At 37.5% G+C, this 17,856-nt stretch overlaps 4 protein-coding genes across 7 annotated transcripts in view; 2 read left to right on the top strand and 2 right to left on the bottom strand.

Annotated features, from left to right (window-relative positions):
• Nucleotides 1-2,698, top strand: part of LOC106133142 (regulatory-associated protein of mTOR) — a 35,917-nt gene extending 33,219 nt beyond the window's left edge. Inside the window, exon 27 of the mRNA XM_060946756.1 lies at nucleotides 17-2,698. The gene's annotated coding sequence lies outside the window, so the exon portion shown is untranslated. The remainder of the gene's footprint in view (nucleotides 1-16) is intronic.
• Nucleotides 2,699-2,766: 68 nt separating this feature from the next.
• On the bottom strand, nucleotides 2,767-3,620 carry LOC106133144 (EKC/KEOPS complex subunit Tprkb). The gene is made up of 2 exons (XM_013332770.2): nucleotides 3,460-3,620; nucleotides 2,767-3,335 (listed from the first exon to the last, which is right to left on the bottom strand). The coding sequence occupies exon 2, from the start codon at nucleotides 3,311-3,313 to the stop codon at nucleotides 2,786-2,788; it is 528 nt and encodes a 175-aa protein (XP_013188224.1). The 5' UTR covers nucleotides 3,314-3,335; nucleotides 3,460-3,620; the 3' UTR covers nucleotides 2,767-2,785.
• Nucleotides 3,621-3,898: 278 nt separating this feature from the next.
• LOC106133150 (DNA polymerase nu) lies at nucleotides 3,899-13,095 on the top strand. Of its 3 annotated transcripts, none has more exons than XM_060947037.1 (14): nucleotides 3,899-4,022; nucleotides 6,490-6,562; nucleotides 6,680-8,023; nucleotides 8,097-8,213; nucleotides 8,303-8,423; nucleotides 8,540-8,774; nucleotides 9,070-9,311; nucleotides 9,636-9,766; nucleotides 10,271-10,374; nucleotides 10,648-10,819; nucleotides 11,252-11,406; nucleotides 11,880-12,050; nucleotides 12,302-12,445; nucleotides 12,786-13,095. In XM_060947037.1, exons 1-14 carry the CDS (start codon nucleotides 3,914-3,916, stop codon nucleotides 12,908-12,910), a joined length of 3,243 nt encoding a protein of 1,080 aa, XP_060803020.1. In that variant the 5' UTR covers nucleotides 3,899-3,913; the 3' UTR covers nucleotides 12,911-13,095. The 3 variants fall into 3 exon arrangements, with proteins under 3 accessions (XP_060803020.1, XP_013188234.2, XP_060803021.1); XM_013332780.2 differs by having other exon boundaries at nucleotides 10,271-10,383; XM_060947038.1 differs by having other exon boundaries at nucleotides 3,965-4,022; nucleotides 6,495-6,562; nucleotides 10,271-10,383.
• Nucleotides 13,096-13,193: 98 nt separating this feature from the next.
• On the bottom strand, nucleotides 13,194-16,713 carry LOC106133138 (beta-1,4-N-acetylgalactosaminyltransferase bre-4). 2 transcript variants are annotated; one of them, XM_060947040.1, is made up of 4 exons: nucleotides 16,635-16,713; nucleotides 15,693-16,181; nucleotides 14,605-14,961; nucleotides 13,194-14,192 (listed from the first exon to the last, which is right to left on the bottom strand). In XM_060947040.1, the coding sequence occupies exons 2-4, from the start codon at nucleotides 16,136-16,138 to the stop codon at nucleotides 14,006-14,008; spliced, it is 990 nt and encodes a 329-aa protein (XP_060803023.1). In that variant the 5' UTR covers nucleotides 16,139-16,181; nucleotides 16,635-16,713; the 3' UTR covers nucleotides 13,194-14,005. The 2 variants fall into 2 exon arrangements, with proteins under 2 accessions (XP_060803023.1, XP_013188218.1); XM_013332764.2 differs by having other exon boundaries at nucleotides 16,438-16,700.
• Nucleotides 16,714-17,856: the final 1,143 nt, after the last annotated feature.

The raw sequence follows: 17,856 nt of genomic DNA, 5'->3' as shown, positions 1-17,856 counted from the left end.
GTTTTTATCATTTCAGGTAAATGTGTCAGGGCGTCGTGGAGCGCTCCAAAATTTGGTGCTACGATATGTAATAATGATAATACTGTGCGCACGCGCTCGCTCGCTCGCCGCGACGCAGGGCTCCATAGCAGCAGGCGCCATCTCGCGGTCGCGTACCAACCAATAGCAACGCCAAGTCGACACAGCTAGTTTAGATTCCCTTGTACGCTAAGTTTTTACACAGCGTATCTTGGGTAGGTCTGATACCATTCTCCACAGATGATCCGTGGATAAAATTGTTTCCAAATATTATTATCCTCCCATCCATTGCGTTGGATTTCTTTCATTGAAAAAAAGCCAAAATAGAAAATGTATATCTAGTCTTATCATTTAAAAATGAATGCGAAATGATTTTGATTGAGTGTGTTGTATGAAAACTTAGCGTGCAGGAGGTCTTAGATATAACTGAAACCAGGCGGCTGACTTATTATTTATTACAAAGAAGATGTTATTTTGTAATTGTAGGGTAAGATCGTGTGTGCGAGCGCAGGGAGTGAGCGCGGGAGTGGCGCGGTGCTCGCGGGCCAATGTGACCGTTTGGTACTCTTCCATACGTGACTACGGTAACAGTTTACTGTCACCTACAAGGTTAAGTTTTTGAATGTTAATTTTTAGCACACGGTACGTAAAATATTCTCTATAAGATTTAGTTTTGACATTTCATATAACATTTAAAAGTATTGCCGATGTGATTTTTGCCAAATTGTTTTATGAAATGATTTTGGCTAATCAGGTGTGAATGATAATTGACCGACGACTTGACTTGTACAGTAAGGATTGCGGGAGTCACTCGCGCTGATTTAAATGATTTCGATACGACTACGGTATCAAATTATGTATAAATACACCAATATAAGTATAAAATGAAAATATACAAAAGGCGGCCTTCTCGCACTTTCGGCAACTGTACGGTTGGACGGAAAAGATGCAGGCAGTAAATTTAGTATTTTCACTAAAAAAGTAAGATTAGTATATTGATTTGCGGGTAATATCAGTTTCTACTGAACCAATTATATTATTGATTTCCACGTGGGAACCTTTTGGATCAGTTTTATAGTTTAGTACATAGGTATGCATAATAAAATATATATACACTATTCACAAATATGCTTTAAGTATGTAATGATTAATTTGTAAATATGCGCTAGCGCAGTAGGCGGGGGTAGAGTAGCGCACGAGTGTGTGCGAGAGAAGAACGCCTTTACCGGGTTGCCAAGTTGCTTGTGGGTTTCATGTAGATGAAAATTATTATCTTACTGGACAAATTTCTGAATTCATTACAAAGGATAGATCATTAGAAATCATGTGATTGTTTTATTTACATGACAAAGACATAGGGTACAATGTTTTTGAATTTACGGAGCAAGTTAAAATTCAGTGTCAATGGTCCGACAGCTTGTTTTCAGCTGCAGCAGACCTGGCTGTTGGCGTTTATTGAAGCTCCTCAAGTAGGCATGGAATCCACTAATAACTTAATTTCAGTATTGATCGCCAAGACCAGCCTCTTATTTTAGCATCTATCATTTGTAACCCGGCAGGAATCAAATGGAATATTGTATTTAATTGGTGGCACCTCGACGTAGATATGTATTTTGTCACCAACTCGATACTGCTAGACATTGTATGGACTAACTCCTGTCTTCTTATTATTTATATTGAATTTAACAATTGGTTTTTCTAAGTCTAAATATATGTACTAAATTATTTATTACGTCCACGAATATGCTTTTATATAAATTTTACATTATTTTTAGATTGTATAAATAGCTTCATATTTTCTGTGACGCAGTTTCAGGAAGGTGAATGACCTTACTAGTTTCCCAATATAGTCAATAATTTAGTTGTCGCGACCGACAGCCCTCACCGACAGTGTTCATACATATACACATAATTATATATACACAGAAGTCCTAGAGAAACATATATCTCGCATAGATTAGTATGATTTGCAGCTACAGTTCTCGCGAACAGACTTTTATTTTTGTACATAAGAGATGAAATATTTTTTGTCATATGAATTGTTTTGTGATTAGTGAATTACTGAAAGTTCCTAAGACTTGATAGTTAGATGCCATTTATTAATTTTACTAAGATTTCTTTAGAACGTACGAGACGATGATTTTGTGTTCGTTTGAAGTAATATAGGTTTAAGTTACAGTACCGTGTATCACAGAATTGGTGTGTAAATATAATGACGTGTTCAGTCCGCGGGCGCCACATTTCAGTGATATTGTAAGCATTTAATTATGTGGATTACATAGGACTATTATGATATGTAATATTTTATTCCGATTAAAAATGATCTGCCAACACGGTAGTCTCCCTCAGGCGGTTACCGTGGTGACGATGTGGGATGGCCGTTTTCAAGATTGTTCTTGATAGGAACAAAGTTTTAATGAGTTTGATTGTATGCCACGACCGATCAAATTGGAAATTATGTGATGACGAACAAAATAAAGATCGCTGTGAATTGGATATTGAATCAGATTGCATTTTGTCTATGAATTGATTGATTTTTCTTAGTGCTTTTACATATTGTGTAATTTAAATGTACATTTTACATAATAATTGTTGTTGTTAAAATAAAACAATTAAACATAAAATGTCTTTATTATTATGTTACCACAATAAATATGTAACTCTCAAGTTAGGGCCACAATTAAGCCTGGGTATCTAAAATTATAATTGATTAGTTAAGATGGAATATTTAAGATTAAAAAAACAACATAAATCAATAAATTATTTATTAATGCGAAATAAAGTTTTTTGTAACCATCTTGCTTACAATTATATCCACTATATCCTCATTACCCTTCAAGTTGTTCAGCTTGTACAAGCTCTTAATGTCTTTCATGTTGGAGTATTTCGCAAGATCGCTGATGGGTCGCTGCTCACCCTCAACTTTAGAAATTATATTTTCTGTGTCATTCTTTTCATCTGTTATTAGAAAACAAAAGAGCAGGCTGTTGTCTTTATCAATTCCGAACTTATTGAGGCTCTGGGAAATATTTTTGGTGAGAGACAAGTTGTATAAAATTTCAGCAAATACAGTTTTAGTGACCATAGAATTAAGTTTCTCCGCGACCACGGCTTTGTTCGCAGCCACTGCCACCTGCAGCGGATCTGCTATTAAACTGGCTTTGATAACTGCACAATTCCAAATACCATTAATAATATTGTTTTTTATTACATCAACATTCTGTACTTTGGTAAACAAATATAACCTCAAAACAGTTTTAGTGTCGGGATCTAATTCGCAAGTATATATATCCATATCGGTATATATCCACCCACATCTGAAAAATACAGAAAATTAATTAGCAAATGGAAATTTGTTTTGTAAGTTTAGGAACAGTCTTTATTCTTATAATATAACCTTAAAAAAAATATTGCATGATTCATAAAATCATGTACACTTGCCTGGTGGTAATAAGTACGTTTAAAATTAAATAATTAATAAGGTTTTAGCCACATTTTCAACAACACCATCTGGTTTGTTTCTTTAAAAAAAGATAAGTAAATAATAAAAACACCGTCAACAAAACAAACAATAGGCTGACCTGACAGATTGACTTTGATAGTTTAGACTTTTATTTCATGAACGACTACGACATTGTACTACATGTGCGATGTGCGTAAAACGAAGTATGCATAGCAAATTTGTCATTGCTTCGCCGTTGTGTTGCAAAGATGAATAAAAATAATTTCCGATTCCGGAAGTTTAACATTTTCACGCGCTTTTTCTTATTAATTCAATAGCCGATAATTATTTAGACTTATGCACCTTTTGAAATAATTATTACTCTATTATTAAAATTAATGTCTATTTATTCTTGCTAATAAAACAATTACATACTTACTAATTTTAAAAAAAATGGAAAGTAATGTTAAGTTTGATCAATCCAATTTTTATCATTATAAAAACAGATTATCTCCAATAGGACAGAAAATATTTGACGCTTTAATTAATAATTTTAATAAAGGTGAGTATCAGTCAAATAGTTATAGATGAAGATGTGAATGAAGCACGTAAGAAATATAAGAAAATGAAAGATTTGGTTAAGAAAGCTGTGATTAGAAAGAAAGAAGAGTATAAAGAGGATTTTGATAAAAGGCTATCAGAAGACTTTCAGTCAAATCTGAAAGTATTCTGGAAATCCGTAAGGTCAGCCCGAGGAAATACTATAACCAGAGAGCTGACTAGGATCAGATGCCAGGATGGTAGCGTTGTGAAAGGAGAAGAATGTGTACTAAAGATATGGAAGGACTATTTTGAAAGTTTATTTGAAAAAAAGGAAGGAAATAAGAAAGATTTCTGCTATAGCGAAGAAAAAGAGAATGAGATGGAAGGCGAAATTGAAATGTTCGAAATTGTGGAAGCACTTAAGAGTATGAAAGCGGGAAAGGCTGCTGGGTGTGATAGAGTGTCGGTCGAGATGCTTAAAGCAGGAAAAGGCGTAGTAGCTAGTCAGTTGTACTGCCTTTTCAATTTGTGTTGGAGAAGCGGCCGAGTACCAAAAGATTGGTGTAAGGCTGTTATCGTGCCACTTTACAAAGGAAAAGGGTCACAGCTGGACTGCAAAAATTATCGTGGTATAAGCCTGCTTAGCGTCGTCGGCAAATTGTATGCTAAGGTATTGATTAATAGAGTCAGGAATGAAACTGATGACAAAATATGGGATGCTCAAGCGGGATTTCGAAAGGGAATGGGATGTACTGATCAGGTCTTTTCCTTGCGGTGCATAGCCGAAAAGTTTTTGGCCAAGAGTCAAAAAGTCTATTGCACATTCGTAGATCTGGAAAAGGCCTATGACAGAGTTGAGAGGAATGAATTGTGGTCAGCACTTTCTATGCATGGGGTGAGCAGTCTCTTAATACGAGCACTGAAATCCTTATATGAGGATTCGAGTGCTTGTGTCAGGATAAACGGAGCGCACACTGAGTGGTTTAAGATTGAGAAAGGCGTTAGGCAAGGATGTGTTGCGTCACCGTGGCTGTTCAACCTATTTATGGATAGCTGTTTGACAGATTTGAAAGAGTCTAAAAGTGGATTAAGGATGAATGAGTTACTCGTCAAATGTCTGCTCTATGCCGACGATCAGGTTATACTGGCGTCATCAGCGGAGGAGTTACAGGAGATGGTAAACTGTATGCATGAAGCTTTAAAAGAGAAAGGAATGAAAGTGAACGTAAGTAAAACTAAAACACTGGTTTTTGAAATGGAGAAAGAAATGACAGCATGTAATATTTTGATTGGAGGAGAAAAAGTGGAGCAAGTGAAAGAGTTTGTATATCTAGGATCAAAGTTTACATCAGATGGCAAGTATGATAGTGATATTGAAAGGAGAGTGAACGCGGGGAACATGGTGAATGGAGCTTTGCATGCCTTTATGAGCAGTCAGAAACTATCCAAAAAGGCTCGACTGGCTGTGCACAGGGGCGTGTTGGTCCCGACATTAATGTATGGGAGTGAAAGTTGGGTATGGCAAAAGAAGCATGAAAGCAGAATAAATGCAGTGGAAATGAGAGCGTTAAGGAGTATGATGGGTGTGAAATTGAGTGACAGGATAAGGAACAGCGTGATAAGGGAATGTTGTGATGTGAAAGAAGATGTAGTTACAGGAACAGAAAAGGGTATGTTAAGATGGTTCGGTCATGTGGAGAGGATGAATGAAAGCAGGTTGACTAAGCAGATATACAAGGAGAGTGTGGAGGGAAAGGTCGGAGTGGAAAGACCTAGACGAACGTATCTTGATCAAATTAAGGACGTCCTGGTAAAGGGTCAGGTCAAAAGTACCCGAAACCGCCGAGCTTGTATGAAGAGAGTTATGAATGTGGACGAAGCGAAAGAAGTATGCAGAGATCGTGGCAAGTGGAAAGAGGTAGTCTCTGCCTACCCCTCCGGGAAAGAGGCGTGATTTTATGTATGTATGTATGTATGTATCAGTCAAACAATTCTAAGTAGGTATTATCTTGTCTAGGGATAATAACTGGATACTAGGTATCCTACTGATAATATTGCTAAAGTTTAAATGATGTGCTCTTTTTATGGATAATAACTTTCTTTCAAGTAAAAACTAAACGGATTTTCATGAAACTTTCTTTCTGGGCTAAGTATTAAACTTAGCTGAATATCTTTATAACGTAAAAACTTAGTCAAATATTTTTATAGCATAAAGTATGTAACTATCAGGTGGGTATCATGATTATGGGAAAAAGACTTGAAACCAAAGGGCTCCTTTGATAGATGGGACTTATGATCATCCTTCGGATAATGGCTTTCCGTACTTTCTGTAGAAGGGATTGGATATATATACTTATCTCAATGGAAATAATTTGATAGATCGAATACTTCACATAAAATCAAGGTTTTGGTTGCACCTAATAAAATTGTTAGCATGAGCATGAGCACAAAAAATGTTAACGTTAATGACTTCATGTTATTTTCAGAACAGTTCTACAATAACAATAGCTTTTATAAAACATGTGAAAGGAATTATGGACAAAAAAGAAAAGTAATGAGGTGACTACTTATGTGTTGTAAAAAAAAAATGATAAATAAAATAATACCTATTCCACATTATATTTTGGTATTTAATTATTGAAATAAGTCTCATATGCATGTCTCATTCATTTTTAGATTTGATGATTCTAGTAGAGCAAGGCCGGCAATATTCAGTCAAAATGAACCATTGAACAACAGCTTGTGCTATAACAGAAAACTTGCTTCAACTAATAACAGAGATATAATAAATGACAATGCTGTTGGTACTATTGACGATAGTTGTTTTGTTAGACCTGCAACATTATTTCAGCTTGGTTCAAAACCAAATAATGTTAGCTCCAGTGTTACATCAGCAGAGATGCTTAACTTTAATGTAGTCCAACAAAACACTTATAATTCCTGTGTTACCCCTGCCCAGTTGCTTCAGATTAATCCGGAACAAAATTTTGCAGAAGATAACCTTGTAGATAATGCAAAACATGTTCATACACATATCAAGGCCACAGCATTTTTCGAAGTTAATGCGAAACGCGATATAACAGAAACCGCCCCTGCAGAATTCCTTGCAAATCTACAAAATTCTAGATTACCTTTAGAAGGCAATTCTAGTGTTTGTAGACACGACCTTTTGCGGCCACTTGATAAGAATATTGGTTATAATAAATCAATGGCTGAATCTTACAATGAAAATATAAATATGTTTAATTTGACGGCTTCCACCCCAACAGATGGAAATGAAATGCGACAGGATGTTTCGTGGAGCGAAATGTTTGATACTGAATTACTACCTTATACTTCAGTTCCTTTGGTGAAAGAGAAAATTACCACATCGCGAAATACTAAAATTAAGAAAGGAAAGGTCAATAAAAATAAATCAGAAAAGGATGCGATGGTGAAATCTGTGAAACGTAAGAAAGAATTAAATAAAGAAAAGACACCGAAAATACTGAAACAGACAAATATAAACGATAAGCAAAGCAGAGTAAGGAAAGAAAAATATACAAAAACGGTGAAGAAGTGGCTCGATAGCGTGGATCCCAACAATCCAGTAGATGCCGAAGTGATTCCAGATAATAGCGAAATTATAACTTCGAAAGATGCCGTCGAATCAGAAGTTACAACTTATAATTTAGATCAAATAGTCAAAGATACACTAGTTCCAAAGCATAACAGCGCTAAGAAAATAATACAAGCTCAGTTAGCAAATAAAGGAGGGATTATGAAATTTTGTAAACCTGAAGATCCACAAGAAGATAAGGTTTCTTCGGGAGATTCCGCTGTGGAAACTATCAACAAAGCGGCAAACAAGGTTACTGTTAAGAAAGGAAAACCAAAATTCATTGCGCCTTTAAAATCCCAGTTGCCCGTGAAAGAGGTTGAATTTAATTTGGTGTCTGTAGATGATTGTAACTGGGAAGAACACATCCAAAAGAAACAAAATTCTAACTCCATTGAACTATTCGCGGTTCTAACGTATAGGTAAATAAATCTACACAATTGTAGGTCAAACTTAATTTCATCAACATCACACTAAAGTAAAATATTTTTACAGTAATGGTTTCAATCAATTGAACAAACAGTTTACTGAAGACGAATGTGTTCCCGACGGTGTAATGCTTCTTATTGATGAGGAATTTTATTATTTTAAGAAGAACGGGGACAAATTCAGGTGATTATTTGATTGCGTTACAAAGTTGTGGTTGTAATTGGAAATTTATTGTGTAGGTATTCCAATTCGTAATGTCAATTTCGTTTCAGTAACATCATCATAAGGTTTCTGGAAAACAAGACAGTCGTCTGTTACGACGGGAAAGATATCTTGATTTTCTTTAAATGTAACTTCGACGATGAAGTCGATTTTATAATGAGGGACGTGAAGGTAAAAGCATATCTGATTTTGAAAGTTTATCACTTCTTTCGCATTATCTAAGTTTTGCTGAATGACTAATACATCAGAATATAAAACTGATAAAACCTAAAAATCCACACATACAGATTGGGGGTAGCTTGCTAGAGCCCGACAACCTCACGGATTCATTCGGCGACCTCCAAAAGATGTTGGGCTCCGCTCCTCAGTACAGCATCGCCGCGGAGAGCCGGCTGCAGAAGACCGCCTCGTACCTCACGCTGCTGAGGGACTGCGCTGGCAAACTGAAGACGAAACTAGTGGAACAGGCTTTATGGAGCTTGTTTGAGAACATTGAAATGAAAGTGCTGCCTATTATTGCCGGTGCAAAGACCTTTTTTACTTTAGCTCTACTGAACTTATTATCTTCTAATTTGGAGTTTGTCTCAGTTGTGGCGTACCTAGGAAAAGGGTCAGTCCATGATCATAATTCAATAAGTGAAATAGGTCAAGTACCTGATAGATCGCTGCGAGCTTGCTAGTTGGCAAACGTGGATCATGATTGTTTTACTTAAAGCATCTTCAATTGGTAAAAGCTTTGAGTATATAAAATAGCTATTGGTAATAGTAATAGAGAGTATCTTGTCAAACAAGTTATATATTTAATTGGAATCACTAGATATGGAGTTCCGAGGCATCCACGTGAACACAGAGAAGCTGAAATCCATGGAAGGCATCCTGCTATCTCGCATGAAGGGCGTCGAGTCAGAGTGTCACCGAGCAGCTGGAAAGAGCTTCCAGATCACCTCCCCCGCGCAGGTGGCCGCCATCTTGTACGACGAGCTGCAGCTCCACACAAGGTGTAATCTCACTGTGAAGGAGACGATGAGCAAGGGAGCCAAGTCTACGTCTGAGGCTATGGTTTGATCTTTGACTAATGTACTTTTTTAATCGAAGATATCGGCTAGTTGCTAGTTATACTTAGGTACATTTCGCTTGTTTTCATTACAAAAAAAACTTAATTAGTTGCTTCTGCAAGTTGTTTTTAGGGATAAACCTATTAGGGAAGTGAATCCACAAAACGGCAGACCTTTTACCTTGTAATTTTTGTTGGGCATTTTGCTAGCTTGCCAAGATTCCATGAAGAATTAGTAGAGCCATGATTGATGGAGGGAAAAGGTCGCTTGATATAGTTTTAAGGAGTAGTTTAGCTCAATCAACTTTAACTTTTACATACGGTTCCAGCTGCGCTCCTTAGTGCCATGGCATCCTCTGCCAGGGCTTATCCTGGAGTACCGGAGACTCCACAAGGCTCACGCGACTTTCCTGGCTGGCATCGGGCAGCACGTCAAAGATGGCGTCCTCAAACCTACTTGGTCGGTACCTAGTGCTTTGTAAACTAGAATATTCCTTTTCTTTGTTATGGGCTCTTAAAAGAGCAGACGTGGTCAGGCATGTTGCTCGGAGAATATGTTTAATTGTTTACTATACTCAGTATGTGTACCTAAATAGAATAGATTTATTTTCAAAATTGGATATCACTTATTGACGTTACATCACTTAAATGTAATTATAACTACTACCGCTTCCAAAGCGCATGTGTAGAAGAAGCGGCGGAACAAACTACACTGCAGCATTTCACCGGACGTCAATTTACAAATATAGATCTCTTAAATCTAAATCGTGGACGAATGCACATTGTCTACATTAAAAAACATGAATGAATGTAGAACTGATTATTTCAATACGATATAAATGGGAACATGGGAAGGGGAAGGCCTAGACAAGAGTACCTTGTTAAAATCGGGCACGTTCTCCGGAAAGTTTAGATCAATATTACCTTCAATCAATGCGTTGAACAAGTGGCAGATCATTTGCAGGGTTCAGACTGCAGCCGCGACGGGCCGCGTGGCCGCAAGCAATCCTAACGTGCAAGCTATTCCGAAGATTCCGTTCAGCGTCAGCTCCAATGCCGATAATGCTGGTAGGGAAGGTATCAAAAAATAATTTGTCCGCACCAAATTTTATTCGTGTGAGATAAATTTTCATCAGAAAGTTCCCAAAGTCTTCAACCTGTCTTTTGTTCTATCAACAAATTGCCAAATTAATTGATCCTTCAAAATAGGTCAGAAGGCATGTTTGGCTTCCAAGTTATTTACAACAATTTAACTTAATGATTAGCTTTGTATGCTGGGGAAGATGTTGAACAAACATCACCAGAAGTTGAGTGTTCACCGATTAACTTATTATTTGCTAGAAGAGACATTAAACCTGCGCTCGGTATACGAGGCCCGGCCGGGGTGCCTGCTGCTGGCGGCAGACTTCAAGCAGGTGGAGTGCCGCGTGTTCGCGTGCGCCGCCGCCGACACCGTGCTGCTTGAAGCTCTGCGTTCTGGGGAAGATCTCTTCACTGTCTTGGCGGCCAAGTGGTACATACATACGTATCTTGATCAAATTAAGGACGTCCTGGTAAAGGGTCAGGTCAAAAGTACCCGAAACCGCCGAGCGTGTATGAAGAGAGTTATGAATGTGGATGAAGCGAAGGAAGTATGCAGAGATCGCGGCAAGTGGAAAGAGGTAGTCTCTGCCTACCCCTCCGGGAAAGAGGCGTGATTTTATGTATGTATGTATGGTAAATCATCGGAAAATAAATAGCTTTTGGCAGTTTCTTTGCTTTTCACCCTCATCATAATGCGAGTGTTTGTTCATGTGCAGGATATCCGTAAAAGTCTGGGAAATTTTTTAAATTAAACATAACCATTCTTGATCTTACTTGCTTTAGATCATGAGCCAAATGCTTGCAACTTGCAACACTTGTCGTCTCTATTACCTCCCAACGTTCCTCATCTTGCTTTGTCGAGGCTCAACAAGCCGGAACAGGACATTGGGGCGGAAGACCGGGAGCGAACCAAGCGCATCGTGTACGCGCGGCTGTACGGCGCTGGGGTGCGCAAGCTCATGGACATCCTCGGCGTCAGCTACGATCAGGCCTTGAGCGTCAGTGCCAGCTTCGATAGTAAGTATTAGTAAATATACCTCCAATCAGCTTCACATAGGCTTCATCTCTCTCAGCATGGCGCGTTTCCTGTTGCACCCTCAGAAATTAAGCTTGGAGACCTGGGTCAGCGGTAACTTTGCACATGCCCCACAGCATACCTAAAAAACAAACTTTAGGTATGTACCTAAGTTTTCATTGTAGTAGGTAAGTGTTAATAATTTTGGGTGCAATAAGTCTGCCTTTATTCGAAAAGCTGTGAGGTTTCAGCCAAGTAGGCAGACTTAAGTAGAAGTATTTTCTCCTTCTGGCTATCACTTTATCTGTTTTAACTATCTATAAATTTTATCTAAGTACTTAGGATCGCCTAGGCCTAGCTTTTCATGAACGTGTCACTGTTTCAGAATTGCCATTTGTAAATTTTCCCTTTTTGATTGCTTCCCTGAGATTCTACACGAGGACTAAGTTAAAGTATAAAATGTTTGATGTGATAGGAACATTTCCGTCGCTGAAAGCGTTCGGCCAGTCGGTACTGCGCGCGTGCGCAGAGGGGCGCGCGCCGCGCACGGCGGCGGGGCGCGCGCGGCCGCTGCCCGCGCTGCGCAGCGCCGACGCCGCGCAGCGTGCGCACGCGCAGCGACAGGCTATCAACTTCTTGGTGCAAGGTAAAGTAAATATCTCATTTAATTCAGGTTCTTGTTGTTCGCTGTGTGGTATTTTCAACCATAAACCTTTCTTGGGTACCGCGTTTTTATAAAAATATCTGTAAGAACTTACTCGTGTGATGTTGGCAAAATTACTAGATTTTTGAAAATATGTTAGCTTCTATTGTGAGAACCGTAACAACTATACTTTTATTACCTTAAAAGGATTTGGGTGTCTTATCAAATAATATCGCAATTCGGTACCTGCGTAGGTACAGCGGCGGACGTGTGCAAAGTGGCGATGTCGAGTGCGCACGCGCAGCTGAAAGCAGCTGGCATCAAAGCGCACCTGCTGCTGCAGATACACGACGAGCTGGTGTGGGAGGTGGCGCAAGAGCAGATCAATGAAGCCTATGGTAATTTATTTATCCCACTCTATGCAACTCTTTTTCTTCCTGTGGTAATCACACCAACAGGTCAAAAGTACCCGAAACCGCCGAGCTTGCATGAAGAGAGTTATGAATGTGGATGAAGCGAAGGAAGTATGCAGAGATCGTGGCAAGTGGAGAGAGGTAGTCTCTGCTTACCCCTCCGGGAAAGAGGCGTGACTTTATGAATGTATGTATGTAATCACACCATCACCTGGAAAGGAGCTCGGGGTGCGGCTTTTGCCCACGATCCTGGTTCGGGTAAGTCAGGTCGAACCAGCAGTATCGCACTACACTCAAGGGTTATACATGTACCCCTTCCCCCCAGCCGTGATAGAAGCCGCGATGGAGGGCAGCGGGCGCGGCGCGGGGCTGGCGGCGGCGCTGCCCGTGGTTCTGCGCGCGGGCGCCAGCTGGGGGGAGCTCCACCACTCTACTGCACTCGCTTCATAATTATTTTGACTGTATAATTACCTATAGGAAATTTTGTCCTTTATTTAGTAGCGCTCGGTACGTAAGAATACCGATACGTAAGTTAATTATACGATTAACGAGTCTGTGCAAAATTTCGCCATATTTTTTGTTCATTGGTGAATTTAAGTTTAATGTTGAAGACACACGCGCTAAGCACGTTTGAAGTGAAAATGTTGTTTAATAATTAACTGTATTATTATAATGTTATTGTATCAATTACAATAAATAAAACTATTATTCATTTAAATTTGTTTTTATTTAGTGCATAATCAACCACCTATATTACCTTGCAAAAGCATTTGATTTTAATAAATAATTCCTTAATAATTAAGTTCTTATCCTTATCTAATACAGTAATTAATTGTCTTAAAATGTAAAAATAAATTAAAAGTTCATAATAAATAGATCTTTAGAAAGACATATCACACTCCTTAAAATAAAATAAAAAATTAAAAAGGTACAAAATACACTAAAATAAGCAGGTTGTAAAAATAAATTTCTAAATTTTAGTGTACAAAAATGATGTACGTAATTAAAGTACTAATTTTGTAAGTAACATTTACATAATTTGATATTTCGATCTGAAAGCGTAACTAGAAAATACCTACTAGAAATACACCTAATCACCACATCTTATCTAATGTATATTACTGAACAACCACCATCATGCTTCACTAATGAACCTCTTAAATTATTACTACGAGCACCTGTTTCCCTTCATATTATGACTAGTTCTCCTGCTCCAGTATCTAAGCGAAATGTCAAATATGTAGCTGCATGTCAAATACTTAAATATACCATGTATACGAAAAGACAGCGGATTTTATGCAAGTCGCCGTCGTGCTGTGACATTTTAATATTAACCAATGGAGTATGGGAATGAATTTCGTTATCAAAGAAGTAAGCTGAATAGTGTTCAACAAGAAGTTCCAAGTACACTCACGTCAATATAGCATAACTAGCGACAATATGACAAAAATACTCGTATTATAGGGCAGTCATTTTTACATGGCCTATATGAAGTCCAGAACACCTTATAGTGGTCAGTGCTGCCTGTATGTAAAATGAATAAAGCTATAACTTAACGCCAATCCACGTGCACAACCGCTGTGCCTTCACCTGGACAGAGTCGTACTTGACGGAGTTCATGCCGTCCTTGTGGCCGAGCATTTTGTTCTCCTGCATGACAGACTCCCGAGCGCTGTTCACGGGCTCGTGGCTGTGAGTCAGCATTGTGTATTCAGACATGTCCCGGGGGAATCTGAAATTACACAACAAAATTATTTTTACTGCTAGGTGTGGAAATAAATTTACAATTATTTCAATGTATCGATCAATTGATTGGCGTTAACTGCCTGGCAACTATTATATCAGTCATCTGTTAAATAAAATATAAGATACTAGCTGTGCCCGCGACTTCGTCCGCGTGGACTAGTTATTTTGGGCATCATTGAAGCCCTCAAGGATAAATAATTTTCCCTGTTTTTTTTTCACATTTCCATTATTTCTTTGGTCCTTATAGTTGCAGCGTGATGTTATATAGCCTAATGCCTTCCTCGATAAATGGTCTTTTCAACGCAAAAAGAATTTTTCAATGTGATTAGCACGTTCAAACAAAGAAACAAACTCTTCAGCTTTATAATATTAGTATAGATTTACCTGATTAACCTCACCTTAAAATGTCAAGATTGTTAGACAGTATCCTGTCAGCTAAGTCGTCATCCTCACCGCCCCAATTTTGAAAACTGTTCGAAAATCCATTGATACTGATGTATTGATCGGAGCGGATCGCCATCACCCCGCCCACGAGCCAGTCGTATATGAGCACAAATCGGAACTTGTCGATGCTGGCGCTCACGTGGCGGGGCTGCGCCATGCACACGTACAGGTTGGCGGCGTCCAGCGGCAGCAGGTCCACGTCGTGCAGCACCAGGCACGGGAACTTGTCCGCTATTGCATATTTGGCGCCGATGTTGTAGAGCACGCCTTTGTTCCAGGGTTTCTCGTCTAATTGCTCTATGAGATATATCCTGAAATTAGTTTGAAGTTGCTTAAAAAATTTGCAGTATTAATTTTAAAGTCACTCTCTGATATATTGTCATGGAAATAGAAGATAAACATATTATGAGTTCTGAAAGCATATCTAGCCAACTATATATATACATATATCACTTGTTCCGCTTTCCATCTGCTGCAAATTTTGAAGCTATATATTCAAACTCTTTCACTTGTTCCACTTTTTGCCCTCCAATCAAAATATTAAATTCTGTCATTCATTCATGTCAGTATAAAGAAGTTCAACAAGTAACTCATACATTCATACATAAAGTCACGCCTTTTTCCCAGAAGGGTAGGTAATTTCCCTTCATCCACATTCATAACTCTCTTTATGCAAGCTTGACAGTTTTGCATACTCTACTGTACAAGTAATTCATTCATCTTTAATCCACTTTTAGACTCTTTCAAATCTGTCAAATGCTACCGATGAGTAGGTTTAACAGCCACAGTGATGCAACACATCTCTTTCTAACACCTTTCTTATATTGAACCAGTTAGTGTACATCCCATGAATATTTAATTTTGACTGAAATATTTATAAAAGGATTCAAGTGCTTGTGTAACTTGAATCCTTATATATATATTTCAGTTCTAGTGTTAAGCAACTGCTTACTCCACTGATACAATTTAAGTGGAATTTAATAATCTGAATATCACATTTATAAGTCTTCTTTTTTAAAATTAGGAATGTAGGAATACTTACTTATAATGTATATTTTGCTTTCTCAAAAAATTATGCATATATGGCAGAAATACATCTAAGTGCCGCTGTCTGTTCCTATAGGTGACTAGTATCGCCACACTAAACATCGGCTGACAATTCTCAGGCATAAAACTCCCATCCACTATACCCTGTGCAGAGAAATTTCCAATTTCCTTGGAACTTCTAGGAACTTCCCAATTTTGAATTCTGTTCTTGTCCTGAAGTATGTGGTCATATGGGCAGTGTGGTTGGGATAATTTGGCCTTAGTTAAAGGAACAGTAGCAGTATAAATAGCATCTGTTAGCTGTTCCCGCGGCACTGAGTTATAATCATAAATGCTACAGCTTGTGAAGAGCCGTTCGACTGCTATGAGGCTTAGTACAACTACAGCATAAGTGCTTATGCGTAAGTGTAAAAGCCTATTCCTTAATGATAGTTTAGGCATTGGATTGTCCTCGAATTAATCAAACAAATGATGAATTTTGTACCTGGAACAAATATGATAAATGTGTTTGTATGAATGTTATTTACCTACCAAAATTATTGTTTTGAAGAATTGTGACAAAAAGGTGGTCTTGGAGACTACTTTTAATTATAGATGACTTCATAAGACTGTTTGCAATGTAGTGGTAATTCTCAGTTTATTCTATTCTTCATTCTCAACAAGAACTCGCACCAGCCGTGTATGTATAAGACCTATAATCTCAATTCATTACACGAAAATAACTTATGAATAGTACTTACATGCATTATCCCAATAAAGGTACAAAAGCATGCAGCATAATCGTCAGTAGGTGAAAATATTTATTACGTTTAAATAACTGTTCATTTTTAATGTAATTATCTAGTACATTTTGTTCTTAATTGTCACATAAAATAATTAATAACACTTCATAGGACCATATTGTCCCGGTAAAATGCAAAGATAGGTTTTGTTTTACCTTTGAAATAAATATTTGTAATTTTTTATAGACTTAGTAATTTGTTTTTGTAATCGTTGTTTGATTCATTTCATTTGTCATTTGATTGACATATTTGACATATATTTTCCTTTTTTTTTATTAATCTTTGACGTTGAGATTGTCTGACCCATCAACCTATGTGACTCCATGACATTGGCAGAATCACCGAAAGTTCGTTGGAAGCCATAATATAGAAAAGAAAGAAAACCTATGTGACTCCGATAAAAGGGCACATAACCCAGCTTCGATCATAGTTCTTGAGCTAGCTATAATATTTATTTCCCTTGTTGGCTCGTACAAAATCCATAAGAAAGAAAAAAGTGAAGTTGAAAAAAGTTCAATCACTCGTGAAACTTTATGAAGTATCATAATTTGGCCATAATAGAATATCGCGGGCAAATATGTCTTGTGGACACAGAGAAAATTAATAAGTGGCAAGTTAATTGTGTAGTTCATTAATTATTTGTAGGTTAATAGGATAGGTACATCAATTAGGACAGGAAATGTTAGCGTTATCTATTAGTCGACCCACTACCATTACACTGTTTATCAATAAAATAGGTAATAGCAAAATCCATGAAAAAAGATTCCTTTACTTGAGTTAACATGTTTGTTTATTAAATCATGTCGTATCGTTAAAAATATGGGTAGTACACCCTAATGTTCCTATGTAAGTAGGACTATAGGTGACTTTTAAAATTCATTAGTATTTTTTAATTGTACTTAGATGATTTAGTTATTCATAAACTGCATAGGTATAATTAGGAAAAAGCTCAGAAACTATTTACATCACTCTCTATGTATATAAAGAGGAAAGAAGATTAAATTCAATTAAAAGACATGAGATTAGACATAATTATACAAATACATATTATTACTTACCTATATTTATATAAAATATATTTAGAAGGAACTAAGAGCGTCTCTAGCTAAAATGCCCGATATAAAAATCTTTTCTGGGTAGGTAGGTATGTGTTTAAAAGAAGAGTACGATGCATTTTCTAATCAGTCTTGAGCTCTTGACCTGCTCCACTTTACAATACATTGCTTATATATTTTCTACGCGACACAATGTCTGTTTAGTCGTATTCCATTTTGTTTCTTGTTGTATGGAAGTAAAATAATTATTCATTTTAATAATTGACAGAACGTGGATGGGATGTTAATTTGAATTTTAATTTCGCGCTTCTGAAAGATGTAA

This window comes from Amyelois transitella, chromosome 12 (genome assembly GCF_032362555.1).
Source record: "Amyelois transitella isolate CPQ chromosome 12, ilAmyTran1.1, whole genome shotgun sequence".
NCBI lineage: Eukaryota > Metazoa > Arthropoda > Insecta > Lepidoptera > Pyralidae > Amyelois > Amyelois transitella.
The sequence above is the reverse complement of the archived record's forward strand: the minus strand, read 5'-3'. Positions and strand labels throughout refer to the sequence as shown.

Excerpts from the sequence above, each read along its gene's own strand:
- LOC106133144 (XM_013332770.2), bottom strand. The coding sequence starts at position 3,313 with ATGGATATATATACTTGCGAATTAGATCCCGACACTAAAACTGTTTTG.
- LOC106133150 (XM_013332780.2), top strand. The coding sequence starts at position 3,914 with ATGGAAAGTAATGTTAAGTTTGATCAATCCAATTTTTATCATTATAAA. Across the intron at positions 8,424-8,539 it reads TTATAATGAGGGACGTGAAG|ATTGGGGGTAGCTTGCTAGA; the intron begins GTAAAAGCATAT and ends CCACACATACAG. Across the intron at positions 8,775-9,069 it reads AGTGCTGCCTATTATTGCCG|ATATGGAGTTCCGAGGCATC; the intron begins GTGCAAAGACCT and ends TGGAATCACTAG.
- LOC106133138 (XM_060947040.1), bottom strand. The coding sequence starts at position 16,138 with ATGCCTAAACTATCATTAAGGAATAGGCTTTTACACTTACGCATAAGC. Across the intron at positions 14,962-15,692 it reads AAGCAAAATATACATTATAA|GATATATCTCATAGAGCAAT; the intron begins GTAAGTATTCCT and ends AACTAATTTCAG. Across the intron at positions 14,193-14,604 it reads AACAATCTTGACATTTTAAG|ATTCCCCCGGGACATGTCTG; the intron begins GTGAGGTTAATC and ends GTGTAATTTCAG.